This window comes from Mauremys mutica, chromosome 17 (genome assembly GCF_020497125.1).
Source record: "Mauremys mutica isolate MM-2020 ecotype Southern chromosome 17, ASM2049712v1, whole genome shotgun sequence".
NCBI classification, from domain to species: domain Eukaryota; kingdom Metazoa; phylum Chordata; order Testudines; family Geoemydidae; genus Mauremys; species Mauremys mutica.
The window spans coordinates 26,285,033-26,299,138 of NC_059088.1; the positions used below are offsets into that span (position 1 = coordinate 26,285,033).

A 14,106-nucleotide genomic window follows, 5' to 3' on the forward strand; every position below is an offset into this window, starting at 1 on the left:
TCCCCTGTCTCCTGCCTGCTCTGGGTGCCTTTGCAATAAGAACGGTCGTACCGGGTCAGACCAAAGGTTCATCCAGCCCAGTACCTGTCTGCCGACAGTGGCCAATGCCAGGTGCCCCAGAGGGAGTGACCCTAACAGGTAATGATCAAGTGATCTCTCTCCTGCCATCCATCTCCATCCTCTGACAAACAGAGGCTAGGGACACCATTCCTTACCCATCCGGGCTAATAGCCATTTATGGACTTAACCTCCATGAATTTATCCAGTTCTCTTTTAAACCCTGTTCTAGTCCTGGCCTTCACAGCCTCCTCAGGCAAGGAGTTCCACAGGTTGACTGTGCGCTGCGTGAAGAAGAACTTCCCCTTATTTGTTTTAAACCTGCTGCCTATTAATTTCATTTGGTGACCCCTAGTTCTTGTATTATGGGAATAAGTAAATAACTTTTCCCTATCTACTTTCTCCACCTCACTCATGATTTTATAGACCTCTATCATATCCCCCCTTAGTCTCCTCTTTTCCAAGCTGAAGAGTCCCAGCCTCTTTAATCTCTCCTCATACGGGACCCTCTCCAAACCCCTAATCATTTTAATTGCCCTCCTGTAAGCCCCCGGGTGAAGCCGGCTCAGGAACCAGCCTGTCCTGTCCACGCTCCGCAGCCCTGACTCGAATCAGCCAAGCAGAGCCGGCTCTGGCCCCTTGGTGGCGCTACAGCCCAGCTCCTGGGGCTTGGCCTCGCACAGCTGGCTGGTTGGTAACTGGGTGCTGGCGCTGGGCTCGGTGCAGTTCAGGACCGAACCCCACGGCTCTCAGGCCCGAGGGCGCTGGCCGGCTAATGGCCTGTCTGTCCCTGGAAGGGTAGGAAGGAGCAGCACTCAGACAACACCTGGGCAGGGCGTGTTCCTTAAAGGGACGTAACATGGAACGGGTGCTGACTGGGCTCCCTGAAGGCAGGGGCAGCCAGTGATTTTTTGGTCAAGCTCCACGTTTCTTGGTTAAGGTCCAGCCGCCGGAGACACATTTTTCAACCGCAGGGAGGATAAGAGGCAGTCCGGCTTCGGCGCCTACGGCCTCCCCCTGCCTTACGGGGACAGTGGTGGAGATGACACCGAAAAGTTGGCACGCGCTGGGGGGCAGCGAACTGGTGCGGGCGAGCGCTCTGCCCTCTGTGGCTGCCCTCCCGGGAGCGTGTGCAGAACGAGAAGGGGGACGTGGATGCAGACAGTAGCTGGACGTGCAGCTGCTGGCGAAGGTAACGGCCACCATTGCCAATCCCTATTCAGAGCGGCCGCTCAGGTTTCTGAGTGACACCCAGCGCGCTGGGCACTGCTACTACAAAGCACAATAATCTCAGAGCGGAGTTGTGCTGCACACAGGACCCCGCAGGGAGCTTGGGAATTCAGAGCATGTGAGTGCAGCACTTTGCTCATGCAGAGGGGTTTTAAATCCCCCCCTTTCTTCATCACTTGCGGCAAATCCGCAGCCTTCTGTCTGCAGGCCTGGAGCCCACGGGGGTGCTCACGGATCTGCCTGCTCTCGCCTGGGAGAAAGGTGGCAGGTGGAAAAGCCCGTTCCTTGAAACCACTGACTCAGAAAAGCAGTTAGCCATAAACCCCAAGTTACTATTTTCAAGGAGAAAGGCAGGCCTGGGAGCTGGGGCTTTCTCCCATGCCAAGCAGCTGATCAGAGCAGTGGTGGTTTGTTTTGTTAAGCTGAAAGCCAGAGTCCCTAGTGGTGCAGATCTAATGCGCCCCTTCTGCCTCAAAAATTTGCTGCCAGCTAGTTACTGCCTGTGCCATTAAAAGTTCCTTTAACACCCGCTATCATGAACCTCGTGACAGCTGGGGAAACTGAGGCACAGTTGCCAGGGGGTCATACAGTTGATTGGTGGAGGAGCTGGGGCTGTTGGCTGCAATCCCAGTTAGCTGGAGCGTTTGGGGGAATCTCTTGCCTGGCCAATCTCTGGCTCCTTATTTTCCAAACAAGCCCCCCCGGCCCTGGCCCAACCCCATCTCAGTTCAGTTTTCAGGCTAAATATTTTGAATGTAGCAATCGAAAACAAAAGTGAACCTGAGCCCGGCCCCTCGTGCCTGCTTGGGGCCCGGCAGCTCCCACCATGCCACCACCCTGCCTGCAACCCAGCCAGGGCAGCGGTGGAAGGAGACAGGGCCCCTAGGCGAAGGTGGGACCGCTTTGGCCCTCCCCTTGGCTGGAGTCTCACCTGGCTGCACTTGGGGCGGGCGCGAGGCAGCTCCACCCAGCTGGCTGCGCCCAGGTCTGCTGCTCGGTGCACGCTCAGAGCTCGGCTGCTCGCCCAGCCCTATGCACGCAGCATGGAAATGGGGGAGCGCAGAAGCCGGGGGCTTTCTCCTTGAAGCCCGGAGCGAGGCGAATCGAGGCCAGTTGCAGAGGAGGCCAAGGAGCGGCGCTGTCCCTGCCGGTCCCCTGGGAATGAAGTGGGAGGCGCTGGGGTCCCTCTGTTCCCAAGCTCCGCAGCCAGGGTGGCGCCTGCTTTCCGCCCCATAAGAGGAGCTGCTGGGGGCGAGGGGGTGTGTGCATTCTGCCTCGCTTTGGAGAACGGCCGGGGGATTTTCTGTTCACGGACCATGGGGGCGGAGAAGGAGACAGCGGCATCGTCGTCCCTCTGCCTCCTGCCGCTCGGGATAGCTTTGCTGGTGCTCAGCCTTGTCCCACTTGTGCCCGCGCTGGCCACCCCTGGAAGTAAGTTTCCCCAGCCTGGCTAGCAGGTCCCGAAAGTTCGCTCCTGGGTCGCCAAGAGAGACTGGACTGGCTGGCTGGGGGTGCGCGGCCTCAGCAGAGGCTCTCCCGGGGGAGGCTGTGCGGGATGGGACGGGTGGGTGACCCAGAGGCGAGGGTTAAGGCAGCGGGCTGGGTCTGCAGACGCAGTGGGGGGCTAGTGGATGGAGCACAAGGCTGGTGGGCGAGAGATCCTGACTCCTGTTCCCGGATCTGCACCTAACCTGCTCCATGACCTTGGGCAAGTCCCGTTAGAGCAGCTGGGCCGGGTCAGCCCAATGGTCCCTCTAGTGACTAGCCTGTCTCAGGTGCTTCAGAGGGAATGAACAGAACAGGGTGATTAGCCGGTGATCCAGCCCCTGTCGTCTGGTCCCAGCTTCTGGCAGTCCGAGGTTTAGGGACCCCTAGAGCTCAGGCCTGCTTCCCTGACCGTCTTGGCTAATGGCCATCGATGGACCTAACCTTCAGGAACTTACTTAATTCTTTTTTGGACCCAGTTATGCTCTGGGCATTCACAACATCCACCGGCATTGAGTTCCACGGGTTGTGTGTGTTGCGTGAAGTACCTTCCTCCTGTTTGTTTTAAACCTGCTGCCTAGTAATTTCAGCGGGTGACCCCTAGTTTGTGTGTTAGGGGAAGGGGTGCCTCTGGGCCTGTTTCCTGTCTCACATGTGTCTTTTGAGGTTGTAAGCTTTCCTGGAGGAGGGATGGCCTCTTGCTGTGTGTACGTCCTGCACCCAGCACAGCGGGTGCTCTAATTCTAGGTGTGACTGCAATACAAATAGCAAAATAATAACGGGGCTTGCGGGACCGGGGGCCAGGTCCCAGCTCCGCCGCTGACTCTCTGTGTGACCTTGGTTAAGTCATGTTGTTGCTCCGTACCTCAGTTTCCCCATCTGTAAAGTGGGGACAACCCTCCTCCATTTGCTGGTCTCTACTTGGATTGTGACCGCTCAGGGGCAAGGAGTGTCTCTGACTATTGTGTCCTGCAGCCTCTAATATAATGGGGCCTCCAGGTCGGCACAGTAATTTGGAGCTGGGATCTCAGGAACGAAAGACGTTGGCCTGCCTACAGCCTGAGCTAAAAGAACCCGTGCTGCACTCTCCGTGGCCCAGCCACCCCTAAGAGGGAGCAAAATGGCCCATTGTAACTCCCGCCCAGTCATTCTCCCATAACCGCAGGGCTCTCTGCACCTTCCTTTGAAGCAGCTTGCGCTGGGCACAGTAGGAGACGGGATACCGGGGTAGATGGGCCCCCTGCTCTGAAACAGTCTGGTAATTTCCAGGGTCCTTTGTTGCTAAACACACTGGACTTTCACCATCAATAAATGCTGATTCCTTCATTTTTCAGTGTAAGGATGAAACAGTGTCCCTGAGAAACTGGCCATTTGACTTCAAAACACAGAGACCCCCCACACCCCCCAGGTTCTGGAGCAAAAAGGAATAAGCAGGAACTTTTGGGGCAGGGTGGGGGGTGGTAGCTGCTTATTTGGGTTCTTACTGAGCTTTTGACTGGTGATGAGAAGTTGATCCAATGGGGTGAGGAACACAGGAGTCCAGGCAATAAATAATTCAGGTTTGCAGGGAGTCATGGAAAGAGACGTGAAAGTGGAAAATTGTAGCTCAGAGGGGGCTGGAGGAATTGAAACAAAGACATCAGCGGGGCTGCGATCAAAGGCAAGAGTTTAACCCCTGCTCTTCACGCTGCGAAGTGAAGTGAGGCGGATCAGAGAAAATCCCAAACTGTCTCATGGAGATGTGGGGAGCAAGGGGGGGATGGGAATAGCTATTTCTGGGCATAGGGCCCGGAAAGAGAGGCCATTGCAATCCGGTAAAGACCCCTGAGCTCTGCTAGAGTGTGGCCTGTGGCTGAGACCAGGAGGGTGAGAATCTAGATGCCTGGCTCCTAGGTGCTGGGCCCTCCCTGGCAAGTCCCGTCCCCGCCCAGTGCCTCAGTTTCCCCATCTGTGTAATGGGGAATGATACTGACCCATCTCGCAGCGGGGGCGGTTGAACTAGTGATGAGTGTGTGGGGAGCCCTTTGAGAGCCTCAGGGGGATGGGTGTGGAGCAGGACTAAGGGTGTGTGTGTCACTGGAGCCCAGGGAGGATGCAGCCGCAGCGGTTTGGGGGTGACAGGGGATGGGCTGCTGGGTCGGAGCAGTGGCCTAGGAACACAGAATGCCGTGCTGGGCCCTGGGGGCTGCTGGGTAATAGAGAACGTGGCTTTTGGGGCTGGGGCTTTTTATAACCTACCTCTTTATTGGGAGTCTGTCTGCCCAAAAGGCCGGGCCCTGGGGAGAGAGCACCGCTGGGTGTCTGCTGGGAAGATGCCGGTGCGCCGCCGGGGGACGCCACGTCCCTTGTGACCCTGCATGGGAGCTGTGTGTGTCCCTAATTCCAGTCCCACGGGAAGGCTGCTGGGTTCTGAGCATCTCTCCCCAGCTCCTCTGCCCCCTTGGTGGGAGGTGAGGCAGGATCGGGCCTTTGAGGAGTGACTCAGGCGTGGCTGCATGTGCTGGCTGTGGTTTGTGGCAGGGGCGAGTGAGGCGGGGACGGATGCCCAGACTCGGGGCGGGGGGCGTCTGGCCTCACCAATGCAGAGGGGTGTGGGAATTTTTTGCCATTCACATCAAGGGGCCAGACCTGCTGGGGCGCTGTAAACAGGGAAAGCGGCTGTGGGAATCGCTCCTGATTTAGGTGAGTGTAAATAGGAGACTTGGACCCCGTGGAGCCAAATGGATCAGCCAGTGGAGCTGGGGATCTGACCCGTTGACTCCAGCTGGGGAAAAGAAAAGCTGGATCAAAATCCCAGCGCTGGCTCCAGATCCAAGCGTCTCTTGGCATGTGCCCTGCGCGCACTACCCCGAGACAGGGGCCGCTGTAAAAAGCCCGATACAAGCCCTGGATGGGAACTAGCCCCAGTCTGGGGGGTTGAAACCCCATCTTTCCCACAGTGCCTGGGCCACTATAAGAACGGCCCAACGGTCCATCTAGCCCAGTGTCCTGTCTTCCGCCAGCGGCCAGTGCCAGGTGCCCCCAGAACAGGGAATCATCAAGTGAACCATCCCCTGTCACTCATATATAGTAATTGATATCCCGGCAGCCCCGCATGAGCTCATCACCCATTGTGCTCGGAGCTGTACGTTCCCACTGTAAGAGACAATCCCTGCCCTGAAGAGTGTATGGTCTAAAAGCCCAGAGAGACAAAGGAATGATTGTCAGCTGGGGTTACGTGTGGGGAAACTGAAGGTCTGATTCGCTATCGCTCTGCATTTTGTGCAGCCTGCTTTGCTAACTCTGTGCACGGCTGTAGGATAACAGGCAATTTTAGTGACTAGGCTTACAGGGAGTTGGGAGCAGAGTAAGGAATTGACTCTAGATCTCTTGATTCGTCAGCCAGCATTTTAACCACTAGGTCGCCCTCCCTCTTTAGTGTCAAGCTGTAATCTTTCCTCTGGAGTTTAGGTTCAGGCGCTGTCTCTAATGTCCTTGGCGAGTTTCACCGCAATACTGTAGAGACGTGGGTTACTCCGGGAGTTAGCTAGGTGACCCTGGAACATTTATATGTCATTCTACTAATGCGTTTCTCTGGCGGACGGTGCTGGGTAGGAGTTCCTGGAACGGAGATGCAATCAGCGGCCTGGCCCTAAATTACAGTATATAAAAATGTCTGGTGCTTACAACCTTCGGGGACAATCGCCTGCTGCCTCGCACGTGTTGTCTGGATTTATAGTCAGGGAATAAAAGGACCTGAAACCCCTTTGTATTTACAAACAGAGAGGAATCAAATAGCAGCACCTGGCATCTCCTTTCGAAGCTGCACAGGGCACAGATTGTGTTGGGGGATGAAAAGCGAAGTGTCAGTGAAAAGCATAAAGAAAATTTAGTCCAACCACAATCTGCTGGCTGGCGAGCGGGGGGACCTCGCGCGTCTCACCTGCTCTGGCAGAGGGCAAGGGGGTTAATGAATGACCACAGTAATAATAGAGCTGCAATTGAAAAGCGTGTTTGCTCTAAACAGAGCTGGGAGGTGGGAAAACTACTGGCTCTGACATGTGCCACCGGCGATGCCCGCTGAAGTCGGCTGGCGGCGGGCCCAAACTGCAAGGCAGAAATAGCCCGGCGCTGCTAAATGGGGCAAAGGTGAAAAGCAACGTGAGCTCCGCCAGCTTTGCTCCATTGCTCCAGAGCTCGGATTGGCGTCTCCGCCTGGGCAGACTGGCGGCAACATTGCCAGCAGCCCAGGCCGTGGGCTCAGCGTCTCCGCTGGCGGGAACGGCCAAAGCTGCTGCTTTGCACCGGCGGAGGAGCAGGCCGGGAAGGGTTTTGCACAGGTGTAAATGATGCCTGATATGCAAGGCAGGGGAGAAATAAAGACCCCTCAGCCAGGAGGCGGCTCCCTGTGACAGAGCATGGGGCTGGAGGTGGGCACGGGCAATAAAGCCCTTAAGTTATTGCAAGGTTCCTTGAGCCATGTGGTTTGCGCCTCGGCCTGCTAAACCCAGGGTTGTGAGTTCAATCCCTGAGGGGGCCACTTAGGGGTCTGGGGCAAAGATCTGTCTGAGGATTGGTCCTGCTTTGAGCAGCGGGTTGGACTAGATACCTCCTGAGGTCCCTTCCAACCCTGTGATTCTATGATCCACTCCCTGGCGAAGCTTTGGCTGCTGCTACTTCCCCCTGGAAGAGTTTTTCTGGCAGGTGGCGTGTTTAGGGTTGAAGCCAAGTTCACTGTGTTTGATTTTTGGTGTTTACTGTAAATTCTGTGCTGGAAAGCAGGCTGCCCTAGAAACTGTTCTCTTGGTAAGAACTCGGCGTCAGGTTTCACTTGCGGTGTGAACGGGGAGTGGCCTAGGTTTCTGGGGCCAGAAGGGTGCTCGAGGAGTTTGACCTCCTACGAAACTCAGGAGGGACTGGCTGGCCATGGGGATGACGTAGGCCATCATGCAGTGCTCTCTCCTGACAGCCCCCCAGACAATGCTACTGCCCCACAGCTTGGTTCTTGATGGAGCATTGCATGCTGGGAAGTGTGGTCTCCAGACGCCCCCGTTGCTCTGTCAAGCTGGTGACTAGCACATCGCTTCCATGCCGAGTGGCAGGATGGGAAGACATGGGGTGGGTGGCATGCAGCTCCCCGCCCGCTGGTCTCTAGTATCAGACCCTCGGCGAATTTCCTGGACAGCGGCCGGACAGGCTTAGGGGCCTGCAGAGTTGGACGTTGGCCTGTTCTGAGCAGGAGAACGTTCAGGCAGTTTCTTCCAGAAAGGAACATTTATGGGAGACTCTAGGATAGGGCTTAGGGGACCCCCAGCTCCAGTCCCAGGACCAGTCCTCACTAGCAACTGGGTTCAGTCCTTCACATAAGAACGGCCAGACTGGGTCAGACCAAAGGTCCATCCATCCCAGTATCCTGTCTACCAACAGTGGCCAATGCCAGGTGCCCCAGAGGGAGTGAACCTAACAGGTAATGATCAAGTGATCTCTCTCCTGCCATCCATCCCCACCCTCTGACAAAGGCTAGGGACACCATTCCTTACCCATCCTGGCTAATAGCCATTAATGGACTTAACCTCCATGAATTTATCTAGTTCTCTTTTAAACTCTGTTATAGTCCTGGCCCTCACAGCCTCCTCAGGCAAGGAGTTCCACAGGTTGACTGTGCGCTGCGTGAAGAAGAACTTCCTTTTATTTGTTTTAAACCTGCTGCCCATTAATTTAATTTGGTGGCCCCTTAGTTCTTATATTATGGGAACAAATAAATAACTTTTCCTTATTCACTTTCTCCATGGGCAACTACCAGGCTGGTGTCTACAGGCATCTCAGCCAGGAGGAGGTGGGCAGCAGAGCCGCTGCGCCTGGCAGGTTGTGGTGCGAGAACCGGTGAGCTCTGCAATTGGCACCGAGCGCCCTGGGTCATCTATTGTCCCCTCTGAGCAGACCGGGCTGAAGGCTCTGCTGAAAGTCATAGTAAACGGAGTGGGCCTCCATGACGGGTCTCAGAAGGGTAAAGGACGCGGGGAAGTTGTCTGGAATTCCTGTGGTGGGCTAGCTCCCTGGTGGACGCTAGTCGGGGAGAAATGCACTTCTGGTTTGCTTGGGTTCGTTGCTATTAAATCTTTTGAATGTCCATAATTCTCATAACCCATAAATGTGTCATAATGTGCTAACCTTACCTTAATATACTGCAAACATTTGTCTCAATATAATGTGAACGGTTAGACGCTAAATAACTCATTTGCATTGCAGTTGCAGAGCAGCAAAACCTGTTCCTAAAAATCGTATTCGGTTTGACCCTGGTTTCATGTAAAGGGGCCTTGCTGCTTTAATAGTGGTGCTGGGACCAGCGCTTAAACTTAATCCCAATGTGTGATTTTAATGGATTTGGTTTGGCTTTTTTTAAAGTCGCAAGCACAGAGCACGCGCCAGAATCAGTTATTCAGAGCGGTACAATAGGCCATCGAGGGTCCAGCCGAGACCAGAGTTCTGTTGTGCTAGGGGCTGTACATAGCAAGAGAAGACAGAAGTATTGTCCTAACTGGGAAATGAAGCACCAAGAACCTAGCCCAGGTTCGTGCAGGGGAAGTTGAGGCAGAACTGGGATTTGAATTGAGGATTGCGTGATGTCCTGCTCAGGGCTTTATCCCGAAGACCACCCTTCCTCTAATTGCTTGGGACATGTGTATATCAAACCATTGGGCAACACATCAGCAATGCCTGTGTGGGACAGAAAGTGCATGTTCTCTGGGCGTGGGGTGTTGAGAACATGCTGTGTTTGTGTGTGTCCCGGTGTCACACGCACCTATTTAGCAATGCTGGGCTGGGAGAGGGAGTTAATGAGAATAACCTCTCAGGAGGTTACTTAACCCCCTCGGTAAATATCAGCCATGGGAGAGAGATTAGAGGCGCTTGGGGATGAGAAAATCAGATGCCAGGGAGCTCAGATGGTTGCTACCAGCCAGATGAGGCGGTTTCCAGCCTGTGTGTTGGAGCAGTGTGCTAGCTAAAGATGGAGCTGCGCTGTGAAAGGCGGGTCGTCAGAGGGGCTGGAACTAGGGGTGCTGCTGCACCCCCTGGCTGGAAGTGGTTTCCGTCCTAGGCAGGGTTTACAGTTTGGTTCAATGGCTCTCTGCACCCCCTCTATACAAACTGCTCCAACGCCCCTGCAGATTGGGTGGTTTGTATGTGGGGAAGAACCAACTGAAATGTTTCCACTACACTTTTTTCCTGATGAAAAAATCTCAGATTTTCTTAGGGTGGGTGGTGTCGAAACTGACTTTTTTCCACTGGGAAATGTCTTTTTTTTTTAATGGAAGTTTTGATTATTCCCACGGGGAGATTTTGAAACAAAACAAAAGGTTTAGATTCAAGATGTCTCGTTTTTTTTCCAACACTGGAATGAAAGAGCTGTTTTTTTTCAATATGACTCAAATTTCGATTGGAATCAAATTGAAATGAAAAAGTTTTGTTTCAAAATTTTTCGGGAAATAATTTCATTTTCATTCCAAAAATTTTCCTGGGGGCAGGGACAGGGTGGGGGAAATAAACCCAAACACCTTTTCACTCAGATCCAACATGGAGCTTTGGTGCTGCTCATTGTACAGGTATAGGCCATCACCACAAAATTCAGACCATTATTTCAAACGACTCCCTCCCATCTCCAAAATTTAGGTGGTTTGGGACCTGGACTTTTGGTTCAGCAGATAATGATAATATCACCATGTTGCTTTTTATCAGTAGATCTCAAAGTGTTTTACAATAGAGGCCACTATCCCCCTTTGACAGGTGGGGAAACTGAGGCAGAGAGGATGACTTGTCTAAGATCACCCAGCATCAGAGTTGGGAATAGAATCCAGGTCTCCGGTGTCCTAGCTGAGTGCTCTAACCACTGAACCACACTGTCTTATATGTTACCACTACGCCATGCAGACATATTTTACGACCATCTGTGCCCATCAAGGTTTGGGTGGAGGGAAATGCAGGGCGGGGAAGGGCTGGATTATAGAGATGTGCCAACAGCAGGTTCTAGGGAGGAAGGTTGGTTTTGGTTAGAGCACTGGCCTGGGGCACAGGAGAGCTGAGTTCCAGTCCTTCTTCTGCCACAGGCTGCCTGGCTGACCTTGAGCAAATCACTTAATATGGGTGTTCCTCCATTTGTAACCTAGAGATAATCACCCTTCCTTTGCCTGTCTTGTATCTTTAGAGTGTAAGCTCTCTGAGGACGGGAATGTCTCGTATGACACATATGTGCAGCACCTTGCACTACGGGACTCTGGTCTTGGTGGATCAGAGCCCCATGGGGCTGGATCATCTACATCAGGGGTTCTCAAACTGGAGGTTGGGCCCCCTCGGGGGGGGGTCACAAGGTTATTACATGGGGGGGTCTCAAGCTGTCAGCCTCCACCCCAAACCCCGCTTTGCCTCCAGCGTTTATAATGGTGTTAGTTACATACATTAAAAAGTGTTTTTCATTTATAAGGGGGCTCACACCCAGAGGCTTGCTGGGTGAAAGGGGTCACCAGCCCAAAAGGTTGAGACTCACTGATCTACATGCTACTGCGATACAAAGGGGAGGGGGCTGGTGCACAGATCTCCCACTGTCCAGGGGGTTGGGGCTCATCTTGAACTGCCTGGAGCTCCCAATGCACCTCGGCCTGCAGAGTCTGTCCTTCCGGCTGATCCAGCTGCCCTCACATGGGGACACATTTCCCCTGGGCAGGAGTGTCCCAGTGTGCGCTAGGGTGGCCCAGTCCCTCGCTCCCTGCAGGCTCGGCTGCCTGAAGGAAAGCTACAAAGGGCACCTGCCTTCGGCTGCTAGGATTTTCCATCCCTCCCTCCCACAGGTACCAGCCCTTCCCCACTGTGTGGTGCGCTAGGTGAGGCAACCAGTGGAAGCCCAGAGGAGCTGGAAACTTCCATTGAGAGGCTGTGGGGAAATAACTAACAGGCAACACATCTAATCTAGCAACCCACTAAGAATCAGTGTAGACGTTCAAGCCCTGGGTTCTCTAATACGGGTCAGCTGCCTTGAGTCCTGCTAACCCTGGGCTTACATTGCAGTGTAGACATACCCTCTGCCACCACGTGTATCTATCTGTCTACTTCTAATCTATCTATCTATCTATTACGCCACCCCCCACTTTATCTGTCTCCATCTGTATCTATCTATCTATTCATCCTTCTGATTGCATCTACATCCAGTTGTTTGCTGGGTTGAGCTAAATCGATTTTAAAACGGTGCCAGTTCTGCCTTCCTAGCACACTTCGGAGTGCTGCAGGGTGGAGAGAAAAACAGAATTTCCATCCCGTGGGAAATTCTGGGATTTTGACCGGGTTTTTTTCCCATGCTGAATCGGGACAAAAAGGCAAAATATCAAAACTTTGTAGAAAAGAGAGTTCTGTCCATTTGGAAATGTCTAAATGTTTTGTTTTGGGTCAACATTAATCGCTACGGCCGCCAGAGCCACCGCAGTGCTTCATGGGCGCTGTAGTTCTGCATCCTTCACGCCCTGATGTTCCTTTATGGGTCCTGCTCCCTAACCCTTCTACTCCTCCCATGACACACTGTGGCAATTCAGCCACAGCTGGAAACTGTGATGCATCATGGGAGATGTAGTCCTACCAGGGAGCAGAATCCCTTAGAGAGAATGGAAGCGTTTCAGACCTAGAACCACATCTCCCATGGGGCACGGCAGCGGCTCAGCTGGACGTAGTAACTATCATTGACCCAACCTGAAATGGAATGGTGAGAAGCTGGGTCTAAGTGAGCGGGGGATTGAAGGCCGGTTCCCCAATATCGAGGCCAAGGCCCAGCCCTAGTCCTAAGCACGGGGTTGCCTTGGAGGGCTCATGCCTTGTGTTACTCTCTTCCAGTCTGCTGCAGCATGGACATCCGCAACGACGTCTCCCAGCTGAGGAAGCTGGAGAACTGCACCATCATCGAAGGCAACCTGCAGATCCTCCTCATGTTCACCACCGCCGCCGAGGACTTCCGTGGCCTCAGTTTCCCCCGTCTCATCATGATCACTGAGTACCTGCTCCTCTTCCGGGTCTACGGGCTAGAGAGCCTGCGTGACCTCTTTCCCAACCTGTCTGTCATCCGGGGCACTAACCTGTTCTTCAACTATGCCCTGGTCATCTTCGAGATGCCCCACCTCAGGGACATCGGCTTGCACAGCCTGACCGATATCCTGCGGGGCTCGGTGCGCATTGAACGCAACCAGGAGCTCTGCCACATCTCCACCATCGACTGGGGGCTGCTCCTGCTCGACTCGGTGGAGAACAACTACATCGTGAGCAACAAGCAGGTGGAGGAGTGTGCCGACGTGTGCCCGGGCATCCTGGACGTGGAGAAGCCCTGCGTCCAGACCAGCGTCAATGGGCATCTAGAGTATCGCTGCTGGACATCCAGCTACTGCCAGAAAGGTAGGTGTCTACCCTGCTCCAGCTCTGCGGTGCTTCAGCTTGCTAAGCTAAGCAGCTTTGCTTTGGGATGGGAGACCGTGTGATGGTGTTGAGGCTGGAGTAGAGGGGGTGTGCTTCCCTGGGAGACAGGGTACTGCTAGCGAGTTCTGTTCTGCAGGGACTGGTAAGGCTCTGCTCTACGAGGGGTGCTCTCCCCTCTGAGCCCAGGCGCTGAGGGCGTAGCTGAGTTTCTGCCTTCCCCACGAGGGGTGAAACCAAGTTCTTGCCTGCGTGTGCCACTTTTCAAAACCAGAGAGGGCGCACTGTCGGCGGGAAGGTCCGCGGCGCGTAACGAAGACCCACGTCCCTCCATTGCTTCCGCAGTTTCAAGCAGGGTTGTGAGTCGCTTCCAGTCCTAAGCAGCGGTGCTGCTCTTGAACAGCTGCCAACAGCCTGCCCCAGAGGTGGTTGCATTTTAGGGTTGGCCCGGAAGTTTGGTGTATTTTAAAAGGAGCCCTGGGAAAGAGGGACTAGTGGGCAGAGTGCAAGTGAGGTGGTCAAAGTGTCGTGTTCATGAAGTTGATAACACGACGCTGCAATTCATCACATGGACGCAAACTCTTAAGGGCCAGGACTGTGAGTCTGATTCGCCTTTTCGCTCCAGGCCAGAAGGGGCCACTGTGGTCGAACCTCCTGCATAACACAGGCCAGAGAACTGCCCCAAAATAATACCGAGGGGAGGACTTTTCGAATAACATCCAATCTTGATTTTAAAATCCCCAGTGATGGGGAATCCACCACACCCCGTGGTAAACGGCCCTCTGGCATTGAAAAGGGGCCTCGGTGTAAGAATCAGACCCCGTGTCTTCAAATCCTTTTGTCCTGCACCTAGCGCAACGGGGCCCTGATCCTGGTTTGGGCCTCTGGGCATTACAGTGATCTAAATGTTAA

At 54.1% G+C, this 14,106-nt stretch overlaps 1 protein-coding gene across 2 annotated transcripts in view; it reads left to right on the forward strand.

Moving 5' to 3' along the window:
• Nucleotides 1–1,064: 1,064 nt before the first annotated feature.
• Nucleotides 1,065–14,106, forward strand: part of INSRR (insulin receptor related receptor) — a 39,705-nt gene continuing 26,663 nt past the window's right edge. The window contains exons 1-2 of one of the 2 annotated variants that reach the window (XM_044990599.1): nt 1,065–1,249; nt 12,625–13,176. In XM_044990599.1, coding sequence (XP_044846534.1) covers nt 1,213–1,249; nt 12,625–13,176 — 589 coding nt within the window. In that variant the 5' untranslated portion in view covers nt 1,065–1,212. Of the gene's footprint in view, nt 1,250–2,535; nt 2,719–12,624; nt 13,177–14,106 lie in introns of those variants that run through there. The other variant, XM_044990597.1, reaches the window with a different exon arrangement.